This window comes from Nyctibius grandis, chromosome 4 (assembly GCF_013368605.1).
Source record: "Nyctibius grandis isolate bNycGra1 chromosome 4, bNycGra1.pri, whole genome shotgun sequence".
In the NCBI taxonomy this organism is placed as follows: domain Eukaryota; kingdom Metazoa; phylum Chordata; class Aves; order Nyctibiiformes; family Nyctibiidae; genus Nyctibius; species Nyctibius grandis.
Genome location: NC_090661.1, coordinates 32,804,911 through 32,826,179, shown reverse-complemented (window position 1 = coordinate 32,826,179; position 21,269 = coordinate 32,804,911). Strand labels below are relative to the sequence as shown.

General features: G+C 40.7%; 1 protein-coding gene across 1 annotated transcript in view; it reads right to left on the bottom strand.

Moving 5' to 3' along the window:
• Positions 1-1,960: 1,960 nt before the first annotated feature.
• Positions 1,961-21,269, bottom strand: part of MAP3K9 (mitogen-activated protein kinase kinase kinase 9) — a 60,833-nt gene continuing 41,524 nt past the window's right edge. Inside the window, exons 4-11 of the mRNA XM_068399030.1 lie at positions 19,951-20,099; positions 15,759-15,934; positions 13,077-13,317; positions 11,043-11,165; positions 10,128-10,281; positions 5,217-5,329; positions 3,744-4,559; positions 1,961-2,442 (exon numbers count right to left, since the gene is read on the bottom strand). Of these exons, the coding sequence (XP_068255131.1) occupies positions 1,961-2,442; positions 3,744-4,559; positions 5,217-5,329; positions 10,128-10,281; positions 11,043-11,165; positions 13,077-13,317; positions 15,759-15,934; positions 19,951-20,099 (2,254 nt within the window). The remainder of the gene's footprint in view (positions 2,443-3,743; positions 4,560-5,216; positions 5,330-10,127; positions 10,282-11,042; positions 11,166-13,076; positions 13,318-15,758; positions 15,935-19,950; positions 20,100-21,269) is intronic.

Below are 21,269 nucleotides of genomic sequence, written 5' to 3'. Positions count from 1 at the left end.
CAATGGGGAAGGCAGCAAAAAGTAATTCTGCCATTAAACATGTTTCATGGAATGTGATAAACAAGAAATGTGTGACCTTTCTACACGAAAACATACTGTAATTGCTTGGAAAAAAAAAAACCAGTGCACTTGACTAATGGCAACATGCTGGTTTTAGCCCTCAAACAGAATCAAAAGGCCCTGAGTACAGTACTTCCCCGCACATGCTGGTTTTTAACATCAGGTTACAAACATCTAAACACACAGGATCTCTGTGCTGACAGGTGCAAGAAAGTATTCAGCTACGCTGCCTCCACAACAGGCCTGGACTGCCCTAACAGGCTGAGCACTGCATTGGCAGCACTGCAAAATCAGTTATTTGCACCCAAATGGTTAGTAGATTAGCAAAATGAGCACAGATCTGTACAAAAAGAGTGAACAGATATGCTGTACCCTGCAATAAAGCAGACTACCTTATTACACTCATATAAAGGCCACATCCCTTATTTATAAGCCAAAACTGGGGAAGAGTGAAGCTCTCATTAAAGCCAGTAAGATATACCTGCAGAGGCACAGACACACTTGCAGCCTCTGTACAGAAAACTGTGAGCATAGGCATACTCTATTTGTCTGACTTCCTCCTTCAAGACAGGGGTCTGTTCTTGCTCCAGAGTTACGAGTTTTTACAGATTTGAACAAGAATAATGTATATAATGCCTTTCACTCAAAGATCTCAAAGGACGTTATACCTATTACATATGTCCCAACCCCTCCCCCTGTGAGGTAGGTATTATCCCTGTTATTTACAGATGGGGAAATTCAGGCACAGAGGTTACATTATTTGCCCAAGGTCACACAGTAAGTCAGTGACAAAATAAAATGGAATCCAGATGTTCCGATTCCTGTTTGCACAATCCAACTACTAACAATACAAGCCTCAATTTCAAAAGCGCCTTAAACAAGTATCAGTGTGCATAAGAACAGTCTTGGGTTTCAAGGCCCACTCCTAAAAAGTATAAGAGAGAAAAACAGGAAGGGAAAAAAAAGAGTGAGGGGATACATAACTTACTTCTGCAAGCCAACACAGCTTTAAGGAAAGAGTTCCTGCTAATTCTCTTTCCAAAGTTGAGGCAGCTTGACTTATGAGCCTGGGATACAAGGGGTGGGAAAAGGAGGCTGATGGAACCCAAGTTTGAAATAAAAAAAGCAAGCTAAACAGCCATACCATAAGCCTTCATCTTTTTGAAAGCACGGGGTCATAGAAAAATAGGGCTGAGAGGGACCTCAAGAGATCACTCCAACCTGCCTTGAAGCCAGGATCAACTACACCTACTCATTCCCAACAGTCTAGTTAGTCTGTTCTCAAAGACCTCCATCACTGGAGATACCATGCCCTTCCTCTGCAATCTGTTTCACCTTGCACTATCACGTGAGCAAAAGAGGACAAATGAGTCTACGACAGCTACTTCTGCTCCTTCAGTGGGGGTACCATGATTCCCAGGCCTATCTAATGATCTGAGTACATTTCAGAGAAGGTAGTCTCCAGATATTTGCTTGTTTCTGTCCTGGATTTCTTGGGAAAACATCAAACACTGGTGTTTGCTGTATTGTAATATCTGAATTTTGAAAATACTGATTAATACCAGGATAGATACCAATATACTTACTGCAAGTGCCAAATCCTACAAGGTCAGTAACAAAGACTTTGATATGATAATTTTAGCTCATTGCAGATTCAAACTGCAATAAGAGGGCAGGGAAGACTACAAAAAAACCCCACAGCAAAAGTCAGCAGCTCTGAGTTGCCAAGTTACATCCAACTGCAGACAAAAATCAGGCAGTCGAACAACATAACTTCAGCAGAGGCAGCACCATATGATCTCTGTAGCATCCCTCCATCTCATCTGTCTTCAAAGTGCATTCTCAGTGCAAAAAGTAGGATTGAATTTAGAGGGGCTCACTGTCCCCAGTGGATTTCATACTAAGACCAGAATTCTTGCTTGAGTTCATATGCTGCAGCTTTGTGTGTGTTAAGTTCACTTCTGCATAGTGGAATGGTGCTGTCCTGGCTCTGCCCCTCAGCATCTATGTCCAACAGTGTCCGCTCCTCTACAGGAAGACCCACCTGGAAAGGAAGCAGTGCAGGCAGTCCAGGTCTCTCTTCTACAGTGCTGCTGCTACTAGCAAAACAAGAGTCCAGATTGCTTGGAGTATCAGTACTTGAACTGTTTGCAGAAGATTCACCCTTGGCATTGCTGGGTGACACAAACCACCAGGGATCAAGCCGCTGCCGACTGGCTGCAGGACGTGGCCGGGGCAGGAACTCCAATGTCTTGGGTCTTTCCAGTGTGGGGTCCTGCTGTGCATTCCATCGTCTCGGGGTTGGAGGAAAAACAAGGTTGGGGTCTGGCAGGCGAGGGACCTCACTGGGATCTCTACTTGGACTAGGTGTTTTTAATACACCTATCCAAAACAGAGAATGTAAGAGAAGAGGGGAACATGTTAGATGTCACTGATAAATGCTTCCAACAGATCTCAGTTTATTGTATGTACACTGCGAAAACATTTTCAAAGCAGAAAGCCTCCATTCAGAATCGACAAACTCGGTTTCTTCAAGATTACACCAATCTGAAGTGAATACCTGGCTTCTTTATCCCTACACTGTTCTAAACACATTGCAAGACACGTGTTTCACTGACCTATCACAAGCAGCAAGTTTTGTTCATTTTCTTATTTGTTTTCTTCAATTTTCAGACTGGAGAGCATGGATTTGACCTCCTACAAGAGGTGAGGACCCTCCAAATCCTTCAGAGGACACGTTACCCATGAACAGCTTAAATGGATCAGGGAGGCACTTGCACAGCAGGATATGTGACACCTGTTTGCAGCAAGCAGGACCAAAGTCCTGGAAGAGCCATTTAACACTATCTACCACAGACACTTCCTCGTTTGTTTTCATTTGGGGGTGGGGTGGGTGATGGTGTTTGGTTGTTGTTTTTTGTGTGTGTGTGGTTATGTTGGGTTTTTTTTATAAACACAACATAACTTTTAAATTTTCATGAAAACCATTTTAATGAGTATTCTCAGCTGCATTAACTCACATATTACTGCCGACTGCCATTCAACAGACAACCTCATGTTTTGTTTTACCATTGGGAAAAGTCTAATTAAATCACATTTTAATTTATTATTCTAGTCCTTTTTTTCCTTGAATTACTAGGGCAAGAAAACAGGAAAGCATTTTTTAAGTCATCAAGTCACAGCCACTCCTAAAGACTGCAACAGTGAGAACACTACCTATCCAGGAAGATCCCTCTTGCTTGTAAAGGAATAAGAGCAACAGTGGCACAGCCCTAAACTGCTTTAGAGATCCAGTTTTCACTGCCTTAAAGATCAGAATTTACTTTGAAATTGTAACAGCAATACAAACAAGTGTATAAAGGCAATGGAGATGGAATCCCAAGGAACTGCAAAAAATGCACAATATTTGTACTTTGGTACCATCTTTGTCTAAGAAACAATACTATGCTCTGCATCACAGCACAGGGGAGCAAAGAGAGTTCCTTAGCAGAGAGATGCCGGAGCAGAGACCATTACAGCATTATTCTGTTCATTATTTTTGTAAAGACAGCATCCGTAAGCTCTTCTTGTGGGCTGGCCATCACAATGGATGCTGTACAAGCAACATGTTTACATCCTAACAAGTAATTATACTGTTTGGGTCTTTATTCTGAAGAGGAAAAGGAAGATGGCTAAAAACTTACCTGCTCCCAGTGCTCCAGTTAAACAGCTACTGGAAGGGCATCCAGTGGTTGGGCACCCATTGACAACCAGTCCACTGCCTTTGATGGCCCCATCAGAAGGTGTCCGCCTGTGACTGCTCTGCTGGGTGTGGGAAGAGACTGTCACATGTGTGGGAGTCAGGGACTGGTTGGGGTCTTGTTTGAACCTCTCAATCTGGACATTGACTAGTGGGTTGGTAATGGCTGGCAAGGGAGCCTTGACTGTCACTGGGCTGACAGGCATTTCATACACCACAATCTCGTCACTGTCTGAGCGCAGCAGGGACCGGGTGGAATTACATTCTGAAATGGAAGACAGGGAAAGAAGGGTGAGGGATGTGGATGGCTCGCCTAGCAACAACATGGGATCCTCTTTCTTGAAGATCTTTCGGGAAGGTGGACTAGTGCTCCTGCGTGGGCGTCCAGCTCGCTGGAAAATGCTGTCACGCTTCTTCTTCTCTTCCTTGGGTGCCTCTGGCTCCTCCTCAATCAGCAGCTGACACTTCCCTGCTTCTAACAGATCAAAACCCAGGCCTGCAGCAGCCAGCACTGCTCCACAGCCAAGCAATGCAACCTCACATCGCTTGTGATGGGAGCCACTACGTTTGAGGCTGTTGGTGGGTGTCAGCTGTGGAGTACTAGTGGCAGAGTTCACAGGGGTGGACTCCTCATTGGCATCACTAGAAGGGCCATCCCAGTCTTCATTCTTCTGAAATGGGATGCAGAGGTATGACTGATTGTGCCCAGGTGAAGGGTGCACTTTTCCCTCTCCATTAAGACATTCGCTGTCTTCATCATCTGGAAAGCAAATGAAAACAGACTTTGCATGGATGTAACATTTTCAGTGGCAAATTTCACTGTCTTACAAATACACATGAAAATTAAGCTTCTCCTCAGAAGATACAACTGTCCTTCTCATTGCAAGCATCGTTCACCAGCTGCCAAATACTCACAGGCTATTGTTTCCAAAGCAGATAAGGCTGAGACAAGTGACTGGAAACACTATCAAAGTGGTAGAAATTTGTGACACATTAATCTGTTTGGGATCCATTGTAGAACAGCATTTCAGAAGCTATCTACACCTCAGTCACTTCTAGAGTAAATTTATATGTTTGGGAGTGAGGAGCAAAAGGTAGGAAGATAAGGCTCTCTCCTTGCAAGTGAAGGTGTAACCATGCTGCACAGCTAAATATCATTAACGGGAAAGGAATTGAGAGGTAGCATGGAGCTAGAAGGGAATTAAGAGAAGCTTGTTAGCTTGACAGGTAAGAAGCCCAAGCAGATAGGTGAACAAAAAGAAAATCCAGAAGGAGAAAGTAGTTACTTCACAAAGAATAAAAGAAAAACAGATACCACCAAAATGAAAACATTGCTGTAAGGTACAAGGTGAAGGTCAGGAAAGGAGAGGTTCATTCAAATGTGAATGAGAATATAAAGGCCAGGGAATTCCTTTACCTATCTCTGCTAAGCTGGTGAATCCTGGAAAAGCAGGTGCAGCTCTCTGGATCTTCCCAAGGTTCGGTGCACTGGATGACCACTGTTTGTATCCTTCTACCAGAGCTTTCAGACTGAAATAGTAGAAAGATGGGAAAAAAACAACCAATTTTCACTCCCCCCTTCTATACTCTCTAGTGCTCTACTTAGGGTATGCATGTATCCACCTTAATTACATAGATTTGAAGTCCTCCCGTAGCAAGACATTTTGCAACATCTGTACAGCACCTTAAAATACAAAAAAAGTCAAAAAGTCCCCCCCTCATGTCTTAGACCATGGCAGTCAAAAGACTTCTACTGATAACCAATGTCTATAAACACAGAATAATAGAAAGCACCACTACAAAAATCAGATGAAACATTTTATTTTTAAGCCAAGGCAAATGTACCATGGCAGGTAAAAAATAAAGTGCTCAGGAGGAGGAGGGGGAAAATATCTCCAAAAACATTTCCATGTGAAATAGAAATGAACAATGAAAGTCAAAGATCACTCACTGGGACAATAATATGCTAAATAAGCCCAATATCTCTCCTGTAAAGAAAACACTGCATTGAAGTACTGACAGTTAAAAGCATAAGTTCTAGATTATGGAAAAATAGGTAACTAAAATCATAAATCATGTCATTGTTTCTTTCAGTTACAGTTAAAAAAAAAAAGTCAAAACCCTCAAAACAAACAAGTGAAAAACCCAAACTCCCTACCTTCAAGTCACCTGCATTTACAGGTATGTCGCTTGGCATCTGAGCTTATTAGTAGTCCCTGTTCATAGGTATTCATTACCATCACCCTATTTATTCCCTGCAGTACTTTCATGACATCAGAAACAGGTTTAGTAATTGGCATAACTTTCTGACATATCAACACTCAGCAAAGTTTTACTGTTCAGTTATCAATATTGTCTGAACTGGGAGATTTGTGGTGCCCTTCTCTAAATTTCAACATGAAACACATAGTAGTGCTGGTGAAAAGCTAATAGGCACTTAGGATAGTCAGAAATTCAATAAAAGGAGCAAAAATATCTGTGGACAGTCTGAATGACCTCAACTGGACATACAAGAGCATCTACTTGTTATTGAAAGAACAGAAAACGTAAGGGATGAGACCTCTTCCCCCTACATTACTAACTTGCATTGTTCTTTGATTGGACACCTAACTTCTATATGCTCATATCCTTCTTTCTCTGTAAGGGAAGGATTGTAATGGATTATATCTCATGATTCTCATTTTCCACCAGAATCATTCTGCATTTCTAAGATGGCTTCCATCACAGGATTTCAAAACTCAAAGTTTTATTATATCAGGTTTTTCTGTCTTGGTATGTATTTTTCCTCTATTCTCTACCCAACTGGCATGCCCTACTTGTCACCAAACTATCTTGCTATAGCAAGGTCACAAGGTCTAAACTTGATTCAGCACATGTTCAGTTGGTTGATGATCGTGCTATAGGCATTACACTAAAAGCAACCTGTACAGTTCTCAGCTGTCTTGAAAGTCCATCATTTTCCCCCCATTAACCATTCTGGCACATGCAGTACCCTGCTACAAACTTGAATCCAGACAGCACAGTGCTGAATCCTACTTGTCAAGACAGACAACCACACGGTTTTACAACAGAGATGTAATTCAGCGTGTTGGTCCCTGTCCTGATTTATTCCCTCCATACTATACTCAGCTATGTAGCACAACCCACCAAATAATGTATGTTGTATCTAAATTATCCATGTGTACAACATGCATAATTAGGATAAATACTAGAAAAAGAGCAGCATATTAAGGGAAAACTAGTGAGTGAAAACAAACCATGTTAGCAGTGTGATCATCTCCAGAAGTAAATGTCAAAGCTCTTACAATACGGGTAAACAACTACTGAGGAAGGGGAGATTTCTATGGATCTGGGAAAACACATACCCTGTTCTCTATATGCAAAGATAGCAAAGTTATAAGTGATAGGCAGCAGTAATCTTTATTTTAGCCTTCACTTTACGGTTGCAGTTATCTAAAGGGTCTTGGGAATTGCCCTTTATGGTACAGCAGGACACATCAACTTAGCTTGCTTCCTTATGACTTCTCAGAGCAATCTTCCCTTGCAAAAAAAAAAAACAAACCTGAAGATTTGCCATTACTGACAAAATGCATCTCAATCTGAAGAGAAAGATAAATAGCTACCAGAATAATTTCAAGATCTGCTAGGTTTGCCTCAAGGTTATAAAAATCTTCATCATTCCCTTTTGTTTTTTGCTCCTTCTCTCTTTCTCTCCCTCAAATTACAAGCAGACCTTGAAGACCTGTGCAGAGGATAGTGCACATCCTCTTAATTAGACAGTAGTGTGCATCTGAAAACAATTTAAAATATGCCGACTTAGAGTACATTCTTACTACAGCAGTATTATCTGTTACTGCTCCAAGGAAAGAGCAACTGGAATGATGTGAAAGCACTAGCAGCAAAACCGTGTTTCAGTCACCAGCATGACAATTCAGGAACGTAAGGACTTCTTACCATTAATGTATTTGGGTTAAATAACAGGAAGGTTATTACCCGGTTGTATTATAGTTGAGTTGCTTCTCTGTACAGCCTTTTTCTATCAGGAAGTCAAAAGCACCTCTCCTTAGGAGTGATAAGGTGACAAGGCTTATTTGCTCAGCAAATTGCAAAAAAGGTCCCTAACAACTGTAAGACGGCACCTCTGGTGTCTTAAGACCACTCTAACACCATGTTGAAGCATTAATACAATACTGTCTAATAATATTGTGAATAAAAAGTGTCTGTTCCCAGGTTCGCCCCTATCTAGCTTGCATTATCTTAAGAGATAACAGCTAAAGGACTATGACTACTCCAAATCCAATGTCACCTTCTGTAAACTCAGTAACACTACCAGCGTGAAACCTTAAACAGGGTAAAGGTCACCCATGCCATAGTAACAGTCTGAGACTAATCAATGCCAAGTTTAAAGACAATTAAGACTTCACCATATATCCTTGAGAATATACCACAAGATCACAACTGAACTGTCACAACACTAGTCCAACATAGATCTTCATCTAGTCTCTGCAATTCAGCACCGCAACCTCCTTCTGCTTTGTATATTCCTTATCCTCAAAGACAAACGCAGAAGGGTGAATAATCACTGTATAATCTTTTCATGACTGCCTTTACTTGATGTTAATTATAGGTCAGTTTACTCATGCTAGAGAATTTCACTGCAATTCCCACAATGTCGTTCTTGCATAAATTTGGAATTACTTCCTGTGGAGAACACATGGAAAGCGATGAAAAGATCCCCTGATACAGAGCTGTGTAAGCAGCTGGCACAGCAGCACTACTGCTACCAGAACAGTGTCATGGAGAAGGCTTGAACTGGACTCTTCTACCCTAAGTTTAGCTCTTCACTTTACCCCTATTTTTATCCCCTACCCTTTAAAATTAGAAATTAAAAAATACTAAAAATAGCAAGCACCAGTATCTTTTGAGTCAGTAATGTTTACTGCAACTCTGCTCCCTTTAAATAAGTCTGCGGTCTGGCATGATCTCAGCAAGAAGCAGTAGTTCATTGTATGTTAACGATATTGCCTTCTCAGCAACACTATCATGTTTCAGACACTCTGCAAAATGCCATAGCTGTATTGAGTCTCCCTAGAAAAGGTGATGAATACTACAGAACATCTCAGCTGTAGAAAGAACAGGATAGTTTTAAGAGCAACCATGGTTAGCAAGCAAGTCCTTTCCAGCTGTCTGGGCCCAAAAGCAACCCAGTGCTTCAGATTCTACAGTAATGAACAGAAAACTGAAGAGCTTTATTCCCAGTATTCTAAGAACATGATTTCAGGGTGGAAGTGTTTTCCTACCAGCTTCAGTGATCTCCTGCCCTTTTATATAATTAATAATCGTAAAGTATGACATCTGTTTTAATTCTGTAGAATGCTATACTTCATCTATAGAATAGGTAAAAGCATAGGCAACAGTCAAAGAAGCTTCCTCCACAATGCCCTGTTAACATGTGAAGAGTACCTTTGAGGAAGAACATATTTTAATGTCATTAGAACACTTAGATACAGGCCCTCTTGCAGAGGACTGCAATAGTGATGCATTAGGTAAACATCTATTTTCCAGGAATTTCACAACTGAGCACATTAATATTAAAGATAAATTATAACCAGTTATTTTATTTTCCCTGCTAAAAAAAATGGCAAGAGTCAAACTTTCGTTTCAGCAGAGGAAAAAGCTTCAAACTCCACTAAAAATCACAAGGCATTCAAACCTCTTAGAAGATCAAAATACTCCTATGTTTAAAGAGCATTTCAGCAATGATCCACTGGAGTCCTGGTATAAATAATTCACACACACACACAAAAAAAAAAGAAGCCACAGAACAAGAATCTATAGAAACAGAGGTACAATCTGTATCCCTGCAAAAACCACTTTCAGGATGTATTCACTCAAGGTACATGTCCTTTTCAAAAGCCTGAAGAGAAGATATTTGCCTGGCCCTACCAGATATTTTAAATGATAGCATTTAAGACCTGAAAAAGCACAGCTGAGAATTGTAAAAGAGAAGTATTTTCAGATGTCATATGAAACTACAGGAATTTGAGCCTGAAAATAAAGAAAAGCTACTAGAGAAGCAGATTTGCACAGCTAAGAAGTTCTACTGCTTACAAATACACATAACAAGGTAATAGCAGACAGTGAAAGCATCAGGTCAGTGCTGGACCTCTAGCAAGGGACTGAATGAATGCAGTTTTGCAATCTGTTCTGAATCTCTAACATCTCTGGTACAGCACATAAGTTTGGAAGCAGAAAAGTGTTTGCAAGAGGACAGGCAAATCTCCTGTGAGCCAGCTCATAACCAGTTTTAGAACCTGGCCTCTCTTACCCATCTTCTCCTGCACCTAGCTCCTTGTGACAAAGCGAGCTCGGTCCCCAAGTACGTCCCTTTTTCTTGTGGCCTCTCTTCTCTTCTTCCTCTCCTTCCTCCTTTGGAAGGACTGAGCTTCGTCCCCACGTTTTACTGCTTTCAGCAGGAGTCACTTCACAAGTGGGAAGAACAGTGAAAAATGGGAAAGAAAAAGATACACAAATTAAAGAATTGGTTCCACAGCAACATAAAGAATAAAACATAGGCCAGAACAGGAACAGTAATGAAAACATCCATTCAGGCTTCTTTCCCAGAATTCTGACCATTTATCAACACAGATCGAACAACCAGATCCCTTCAAAATTAGTATAGCTAGGCATTACAGCTTTATTGCATCACTGGTTTCTCCTTTAGGACTACCAGTTTGATACCAGACACACAAGTGTCATGATATCCAATACAAACACTACAAACACCAATACATACATATTGATTAACATCCCTTGCATACTTCTAATACATGCTTGTCTGCCTAATTCTGTTTTATGGGAACACTATTTTCATGACAAGTGCCCTTGTTTTTCTTTCCTTCCAACAGTAACTTAATCCACTTCAATAATGTTTCACTGATCTATTCTGCAAATTATTATTTTAAAAAATTAACCTGTACACCTAAGGAATGTATTTTCTATACAATCAAACAGCAATATTTCAAGAACTTGGGTAAATAAGGTTTGGACTCTGAAGAAGGTGACACTTCCCCCCATCACCAACACACTCCATTTTTCTCTCTGTAAGCATATATGCAGGGCACAAGGCAAACATTTGGGGAAAATTTTTTTCATAGTCCTGTCCCAGATATGGAATCTTGGCATCTTACCACGCTAACAGACTGCACATTTCCCAAATTCAATACTACATTGAGCTCCTTACACTGTATGGCCCTGAGTCTGGGAATAATCGTAGGACTTGCAGGAGGACTGGAGCAGCTACTGATCAAGCTTTTCCTTTTATCCATCGTTGGAGAAGCCTGCACAGTGAATTTATGCTGGAAATCTGTTTACCAGAAGAAAAAAAAACACGAAACAAAACAAAAGCAGAAAGACACCGTTAAAATTATTTTGTTTTTAAAATAAGAAGAAAGAAATAATAATTTATGGTAACTTTCAAAGAGAGCAATTTACAGTATCTATGTAGAAATGAAGTTTTACAGCTAATTGCTAACCCCCATTGTACACGCAGTTACTTCAGAACAAAAATGTGTGCTCACACTTATGAAGATGTATCTTCTTAGTGTATGCACGAGATACACCCCATGCCCCCCCCCACATAGATCCCCACGTGCTGACTGACATTTATGCCAAAGTATATCCCTGCATAAATTTTTTTCACCTTATCTCTCAGTTTCTTAAGCTAAGCAAAACCATAAGCAATAGGTGTTTACAGACCTAAAGTCAGAGTTAACGTGCACATTTAGCAGCTCTGCAGAGAAGGACCTGGGAGTCTGGTGGACAAGTTCACCATGAGCCAACAATGTGCCCTGGTGGCCAGGAAGGCCAATGGTATCCTGGGGTGCATTAGGAAGAGTGTGGCCAGCAGGTCAAGGGAGGTTATTCTCCCCCTCTACACTGCCCTAGTGAGGCTACACCTGGAGTACTGTGTCCAGTTCTGGGCCCCCCAGTTCAAGAAAGACAAGGAACTTCTGGAGAGAGTCCAGCGGAGAGCTACAAAGATGATCAGAGGACTGGAGCATCTCTCCTACGAGGAGAAGCTGAGGGAGCTGGGTCTGTTTAGCCTGGAGAAGACTGAGCAGGGGATCTTATCAATGCTTACAAATACCTTAGGGGTTGGTGTCAAGAGGATGGGGCCAGACTCTTTTTAGTGGTACCCAGCGACAGGACAAGGGGCAATGGCACAAACTGAAACAAGGGAAGTTCCATCTAAATACGAGAAGAAACTTCTTTACATTGAGGGTGACAGAGCACTGGAACAGGCTGCCCAGGGAGGTTATGGAGTCTCCTTCTCTGGAGATATTCAAAACGTGCCTGGGCACGACCCTGTGCAACATGCTCTAGGGGAACCTGCTTTGGCAGGGGGTTGGACTAGATGATCTCCAGAGGTCCCTTCGAACCCCTAACCATTCTGTGATTCTGTGATTTTATCATCTTTGCTCTTCTGAACAGCCAGTCTCTCTCAGAAAACAAAGAATATAGTGTAAGCCATGATCCTTGAGGTAGCGATGAGCCTTAGGTGATTTACAAAACCCACACTTTTGTTCTTTTACAAATTTGAATCTCCATACAGAATCTGCAGCAGAAATGCTAAGGATTCAATATTTCTGAAAATCACCATCTTCACTCTTAAGAGTGACTTCCCTGACACCTCACCAGTATTTAACATTTCTTCCAGAAAGGTGATATTAGAGGTCACCTGTGTGTTAATATGAGTTCATATATAAACTAGCAATGTAGGGCTGTAGTCTCACAGCTATCAATGTATTTTTGATAAATTTTAGATTCCTGCACCAATAAATCAAGTAGATTATGGTTTCTGCTGCAGCATTATATAAAATATTCTGACCAAGAACCTCCATCTTCTGCTGCAGCATTATATAAAATATTCTGATCAAGAACCTCCATCACTTTTTATGTACATCTTTTATTAAACTGACCATTTTGAGTATTAACATGTTAAACTGCAACACCAACATTTTTGCCATGAACCGTATAAAGCCATTGACTAACAAACATGTAACATCTCAGATTTACTTTTAGCCTTCACACTTAGAACTTTGGGGAATGCTGGCCACAACAGTGTCAAATTTAGTTTCTTGATCTCAGAGGCATGTTTTTCCCAAAGTATACCAAATACTTTTTGATGTGTAAGTATCAGTAGAAAGGAGCTACCAAAGCTACAGGTTCACCTGCTCTTCCTGTTTCACCTGACGCAGCCTAACATGCCACCAACCTGAAGGCAGGCTGATGTGATTGCCATCTTTTAACTTGAGCCGGTTTCTCTTGAACTTCCCCATACGTTTCTTCACTCGAGGCTTCTCCTGACACAGCTGGTGGATGATGATATTGAGCTCCCTTTCCAGGATGTCAATCTCGCGTTCTGCCAGCTCCTGTTCCCGCCTTCGTAGCAACTCCTCATGGTTCTTCTGTTCAACAGCAGCACGAGTCAGCTCTTCTTCCCATGTGCGCAGCTCCTGCAGGGACATAAGAAAGGAGAAACAAAAAGCTACCTTGTGACCTGTGGGTTAAGACTAACATTACCTCTTCTGAAGGTACAGCAGCAATGACTTGTGCCCATAGTACTGCTAGCGCCACTGTTTAAAGGCTCAGCTGAAAGCCAAAAACCTTAAACAATCCTCAAGAACTTCTGTGCTTGCCATTCAAGGCCCATCATATCAGTATTAAAATTTGTGAGGCCACACCTGGAATCCTGTGTCTGGTTCTGGGTTCTCCAGTACAAGACAGACACGGACATACTCAAGAATGTTCAACAAAGGGCCATGAAGATAAGAGACTAGAGCATCTCTCCTATGAGGAAGGGCTGAGAAAGATGGGACTGTTTATCCTAGCAAAGAGAAGGCTTGGGTGGGGGAAAGGGGGATCTTATCAGTGTACATAAAAACCTAAAGGAAGGGTGCAAAGAAGACAGAGCCAGGCTCTTTTCAGTAGTGCCCAGTGACAGGACAAGAAGCAATGGGCACACACTGAAACACAGGAGATTCCCTCTGAATGCTTTTTACTGTGAGCATTACTGAGCACTGGCACAGGTTGTCCAGAGAGGTTGTGGAGTCTCCCTCCTTGGAGATATTCAAAAGCCATCTGTACATGCTCCTGGGCAACTGCCTCTAGCTGGCCCTGCTAGAGGTCCCTCCAACTTCAACCATTCTGTGATTCTGTGAAATGGCACTGAATCCTAAATTCAGTGTCATGACAAATATGCTGGATATCTGACATGAACATGTTTACAAGAGCCATTGGAGAGTACCGTGCATAGGGGAACTCACTTTGGAAGATTTATTCATAACACTGAAAACAATTAATCCTTGCTTTCCTGTTCAGTAAGTACCTATGTTAACTTCAGTATTGACTTAAACTGTTTAAAAATAACCTTGCTATCTCATGCATCATAAAATAGCAAAAAACACAGCTCTAACATAAGAACAAACGAAGAAAACATAATCAGAAGGTCATTCCCATCATTGTCCACCAAGCATGGCTGCTCCTTAGGCATAAAGATGCATAAGGCAAACTTTTCAATCTTTCCTTTGTTGACAAAATGAATCAACTGAAATTGTCCTCGAGATCTCGAAATGTCTTCTCACTGCAGTGCTATCCTTTCATGAGGACAAAATAATTCAGCACTCGGAATAATTATCTCCAGATGGCTAATTGCACTGCAGAAGGTAAAAACTGAAGAATTCAAGTTAAACTTCAGATAGGTCATCAAACAGATTTCAGTTTAGTTTTTTTTTTTTAAATAACGTCATTGTTACCTTTCCCATCACCATGAAGCTTTGGCACATTTTACTCATGAGGTGAATAGAATACAAAATTCTCTTTCCCCATTGCTACAGAGGAATACAGTATTCAAAACTTGAGGGCAGTCTATTTACTACTGTTTGGTCTTCCATTTGTCTGTTGAAGTTTCCAGTTTTCAAAAACTGTTCCAACACAGTTATGCCACAGGACAACAGCAGCAGGGAAATGACTATTAGCTATTTTATTTTTCCCAAAAGCTACTACATATTGTGAATAGAAATGTTTTGAGTATTGTAGGACTTCCCTCCCCTGCCCCAAAGTCTCCTTTTCTTTCTCTCTGCCTCCTAAACCCAACTTCTGAGCCCAAATCAAGTTGGCTGCTTATTACGAATTCAAGAGACTGTGAACTTAGAAAAACAGTATTACTTTAGTGATCCCACTGCAGTATTTCATACCAACAACTGCAGATAGTCTCTGTAAGGACCTTAACACAGATGCCACAAGCTGTGCTTTCTACAAATATGCTTGAAGAAAACTTCAGCTTTTTCACTTCTACTCTTTGAGGCTGATGGTCACAATTTCTTTTATTCCTCCTAGCGTTTTTGATTTCTGCTATTTACCCAGATGGACTTCAATTATAACAGTTATTGGACCATTCCCCTGGTAGCACTCATGTTTATTATAGCCTATCCATTTTGGCTGTGCTCAAAACCTGGAAAACACAAACAAGACAGAACCAAAGCTGCAATGTTTGCTAGAGTATGCTGAAACTACGTTTGCTATGCTGAAACTACCCCTCCTACTTTCACAATTAACAGTTATCATTGGGCTTCTCAATTAAGATGCTAACAGTGCAACAGTCATGAGATGCATTAAACAATGGAGACAACTCATCATAGCAGTTTGCGCAGTGTATAATGGAAGCCCATTACAATATTAGAAAGAGTAGCAGCTCAGGATGCAGGTATTTATTTTACTCATGATTCTGCCCTTGTGTGCATCATAATCTGCCATTGATTCGGGAACTTATTACAAGCTCCAGTCAAGCACACACAAAATTAACCCTCGGATGCACTAAGTGATGATCCCTGTTTGAATTATGAAATGGGATTATAATCCAGAGAGCACAAGCATGGAGTGTTTTTCTCTAGTTTACCTTTTCTTTGGCTCTGAGCTGATCAAACATCTCTTGGATCTCTTGTTTCCAGTCTTCCTGCAGGGAGTGGAAGGAATCTTTGGGCATTTCAAAGAAACCAGACTCTTGTATGGCAGTGAGATGGTCTAGGATACTGGCAAAGGAAGGTCGTGAGTGTGGGTCGGGGTTCCAACAATCTAGAATAGGACATAGGCAAGCAACTGTTAAGCATCTCTTATTATGGATGTTTGAGAGGATGAGTAGTACTTTACTGATCCCCAGTGGCTAGGAGTGGCATGCACGCTATCTGTGTTACCCCATCTTTCCCATTTGCTGTTTGCATTGACTATTGTCTGATCATAAATCAAGTATAGAATTCATGCTTTCATGCTTATACAATATCCAACGTCACTTAAGATCTTGAACTACCTGGTCTTTAGTTTCTATTGCAATAATATGTGAAGTACAATAGAGGTTTACTAATTTTACAGAAAGTTATATTTTTGAGCATATATTAAAAAATCATAAATAACTTCCTTAAATATTTTGCTTTAAGTTGTATGTGCTCACAGAGTGGAGATACTATGCAAGACTCTTGCAAACAGTTGTTTTATCACACTTACACTGCAGAATTAACAGCCATACTGCAGAAGGATATCTATCAGAGCTCCTTCCAGTGCCAAACTCTAATACTAAGCTAAGTCATTATGAATCTCTTCCACAGAACTGAAAATCTCTCCTGCAAAGCAGACTGCGTATAACTTGAGTGAAAGTAAGAGATTCAAGTAAATAGTGACACCAAATAGGGCATTTTGAGTTTTCTTAATTTTAAGGGTTCCTTTTTATTATTTGAGAGAAATTTGTTTGATCAGGCTTTTTTTCTTTTGCTTTTAAGAGAAACCACAGATAAAATAAGCTTTTCATTTACAATCTAATGCAATGACTTATCCAATTACTGAGCTCTAAAAACACAGAATTTAAGGTACCCATCCACATGAGGCAATTCAACTAGCAATAGTACAAAAAGGTACTTCTTTTACAGTGATGGGAATTAAACATTGAAAACAGAAACAGAAATAGAAAATGGTATGAAGTAACATCTCAACCTACAAGCATTAAGAACATGTTTTTAAAAAGCCATTAAGTCAAAATGTTTGACTTAACAACACTTTTGAATAGGAAATTCTTACTCATTCAGTTCTCCCTCTTACTTCACCCTTATTTCAGTTCAGGGCCCCCAACATAAGAAGGACATGGACCTGTTGGAATGAGTCCAGAGGAGGGCCACAAAGATGATCAGGGGGCTGGAGCACCTCTCCTATGAGGACAGGCTGAGAGAGTTGGGGTTGTTCAGCCTGGAGAAGAGAAAGCTCCGGGGAGACCTTCTAGCAGCCTTTCAGTACCTGAAGGGGGCCTACAGGAAAGTGGGAGAGGGGCTTTTTACAAGGGCATGTAGTGACAGGACGAGGGGTAATGATTTTAAACTGAAAGAGGGTAGATTTAGATTAGATACTAGGAAGAAATTCTTTACTGTGAGGGTGGTGAGACACTGGAACAGGTTGCCCAGAGAAGTTGTGGAAGCCCCCTCCCTGGAAGTGTTCAGGGCCAGGTTGGATGGGGCTTTGAGCAACCCAGTCTAGCGGAAGGTGTCCCTGCCCATGGCAGGGGGGTTGGAACCAGATGATCTTTAAGGGCCCTTCCAATCCAAACCATTCTATGAGGCTATGATTTCTACTCCTGCAGAAAACATCACTTTCTCATTCTATATTGTCCCATACTGGCACTTACATGGGTTCTTATTCAACAAGTATCCTTATTCTCTTTAGTACTGCTAGACTCCTGCATGCCAAAATTTGAGAAGAATCAAACAGAAAAACATAGCATTCAAGTATATTTCTCAGGAATACAGCTTTTGCACATGAATGGAATAAACTAACACATGGGTCTCTCTCAATATGCTCATACCATCATTGCTCTAAATGGTCACTGGATTTAAGACACACATTACTGGAGCATGAGGCAAGAGTTATAAAAATGTTCTAAAGTTTCCTAGACCTTAGAGTTCGAAAAAAGTAAATATTCTTTAAAAAATTGTGGTGATGTCCCAAAAGACATTCATTCATCAGTTTTGTGGACTGAAATACGCCAAGGCACAGTTGTAATTAAATATAAATAACACTTCACAAAATCTGTGCAACTGCTGGGGCTTGATTTTGCAGGTATTTTCTTTGATTTTAGTGTTACTGAGATTTTGCATTTGGGAGTTTTGGTTTCAAAACTGCTGGTATCAAGATGCTGGTATTTAAGCATCTGATTAGGTTCCAGGAAGCATAAGCTGGAACACATTTCTGTTTATGGATTTCAAACTGCTTCTCTTATCAAAATAGAGAACTGAGGATGTTAAAGAGGGCTCTGAAGGTCCCCTGCTGCTGACCAATTAGTAGCAATGGGTGATACAGCTGGACTGTCAGTGCCATAATCCCTGCCTCTTTACCCCATGTTTTAAGCATGGCAAAGCAAACATGACCCAAAGTAAAACAAAATGCTGCAGCCAGCCAAATGCATGAATGAGTGAACAGTATAACTACGCAGGTGGCCTGTGGCTTTTATTTTCCCAGGCCTAGATCTGCCATTATTTGCACTAATGAGGACAGTTGTAACATACAAGTCTTTTCTGTGAAGAGGGAAAGTTCAGCTTTGTTGTCTCAGTGAAGACCACCAGGGCAGTAATTCAAAAGTAAAAGCAGCATTAGGGGAACAAGAGTTCACCCGAGCCGGGAAACAGCCTGTTCGAAAAACAGTTTTGTTGAAGGGGCATAAAGTAATTGTTTTCTTTTTCTCTTCTTCCCCCTGCACACGGAGAAGCCAAGCGTTCCAAAGCCATATGGGTGCTCACCCCTGCACTGCTGGGTTCAAGTGCAGGCCATATGCCTCTACCTGACTTTCCCAACAGAGGGCATTATTTTTAACCCCAGCAGCAGATACCTCATTTATATTTAAGAAATCCAGGTTCCTTGTTTTAGGGGGCCATGTTAAAATAAACTGTCCTGGCACAACACTGAGCTGGTAGTTCCATTAACTCTTTCAGATGCAGTTTCTTGCTTTAACATTGCTTCCAAGCTACTATACCTGCAACTCTGCTGCTGTTTACTATCCAGTAGGATATTTCTTTTTCAGCACAACAGAACGTGAATTTTTCTACTTTAACTTAACTAAAGCCTGTAACCTACAGAAAAGGCCAGAGAAATGCAAAAGTATTCTAAAAGCAGCGAAATCCATCAGAAACATTTTCTTGCATGAATAAAATTCCTTTCTTGGGGCTAAAAACACCACCAGAGGACACAAAATATCAGTTCTATGTTCAGACTCATTCTTTGCTCACTAAGGCTATAAAACATGTTTGATTTCTCTTTACTTCAGTTTTTCTTTCTGTCAGATAGGTATAAAAATGTTTATTACATATAAACACCTGGAAATCCTTGGGAATAGGGGCACTGAAAAAACACTCAAGGTACTACTGTGAGAGAGGGAGGGAAGGAGGAACAACTGAAGCTTGGGAGATACATAAGTAGTTGCAATAGCCAGCAGAGCAGGTCACACAGGTGCACCCCAAAAACTACCTCACGGAATCCTTTTTAATAACAACAGCAGCTCTGATGACAAACTCCTATATTTCTTTCATCCACAGGTAGCCCACCTCGGGCATGAACTATCTCCACACACAAACCAGAAAAGCACATCATTCTGACTGAAAATTTGGGTTGTTTTCAAATGTCAAAGCCACATTTAAACCCTCTCCCTGAAATGTCAGTAGGATAAAGTTTCATTCCAAATCAATCTGACATTGCCTAGCAAGATGTTCAAGCTATCAATTTCAAAACAAGTTGAAACTTCAAACTAGACCAAAATAGGTGAAGTTTTGGCGTTGGTGAGTCCTTCCTACTAGAAAACAATAAGCTAGATGATGGCAGCAATAGCCCACATTTTCCTATAGAGCCAGTTGATAAAAAGTGGCAGGGAAGTTTCTTTCACATACTATTTTTGTAACAGAGTAACTGTCACAGCACACTAACAGCCAAGCCTAGCTCCCATAATAACTCACACCATTGAATAAAGCCATTTGAGAAATCTGTGCTCTTAGGTATCAAAACCAACACAAGGAGACAGCACTCTAGAAACAGCACAAACCACACTCACCCTACAGTTGGCTTACCTTCCATGAGTTTGGCAAAAGGCTCTGGACACGTGGAAGGGATTGGAAGGGCAAGTTTATTCATGGCAACACCATATGCTACTGCAAGACCATCAATTCCTCGGAATGGTACTTCTCCTGTTAGCAGTTCCCAAAGCAGGACGCCGTAACTACCAGGACGAAAACAGAAAAGAGAATAGGTGTTTGACTTTAACACATTCTTTGTTAAGCAACAAGAAAGTACCTGAACCTATCACGGTGAGTCTGGTACACTGAAGAAATTGCAGTTTTCTGGCCAAGGTGGTGAAGTGCCTTATTTTACTTGCTTTTTTTAATAAGACTGAAATAAGGTGCCATTTTCACCTTTTAGGCAAAAACCATTTTCTTTCTGGAGAGTGGGAACAACCTGAAAAACATTAACATATATCTTCTAACTAATTCAGCAAGTTTCAAACCAGAACCCAGTGAAACTCTCAAAAACGTGAAGGAAGGTTATTTGGTGGGTTGTGATTTTTAAAAATAAGTGAAAAATACTTATTCAGAATTAAGTTGTTCTTAAGACGTTCTATGAAATATTAACTATGAAGTTGCAGAAATAGTTCAAGGAATGCTCTACCCCCAGGTATATGACAAACAACATATCCTCAGAATATTCTCTCTGCTTCTAGGAAACCTGAGCTAGAGATGGCTTTTTCATACCTGACAGTTTTTTTTCCATTGATCTGTCTTATTCTCTTCTGAACTCATTTACTATCCACTGTGTTCTGTGGTAGTGAGTACACAAATTTAATGATGCATTGCCAAAAAATACTTCCGAGTGTTTGTTTTGAGCTTGTCACTTGGTAATATCATTTGCTTCCCTGTAGTTCTTTTTCAATACAAAGAAGACTGAATGTATGTTCCCTATTAGCTCCTTCCATGCCATCCATGATTTCACAGGCTCCCACTATATCCTGCCTAAATCATCTTTTTCCAGCCCCCAAAATCCTAACCTACCTAAATCCTGATCTAGTTACTCTCCTGAACAGAAGCAATTTCATATCTTTCATTGACCTTGACATCTTCTGTACCATCTCACTCTATTTAAATCTTTTATGTTAGAATGTTCAAAATCACACAAAGTTTTAAAGATATGGGGAGAAGTACAGTATTTCCTGTTTTCTTCATTTCTTTCCTATTAAATTTTAATTTCCACTTGCCTTTCTGACTCCTTACAAAACGAGCTAGGTTACCCACAGTAACTCCAATATCTTTTCACTGAACCATAACAGTAAGCTTTAGAGCCCATCATTGTGCATGTGAAATTCTCCCATGGGTACTCCTTTGTATTTATTACTATT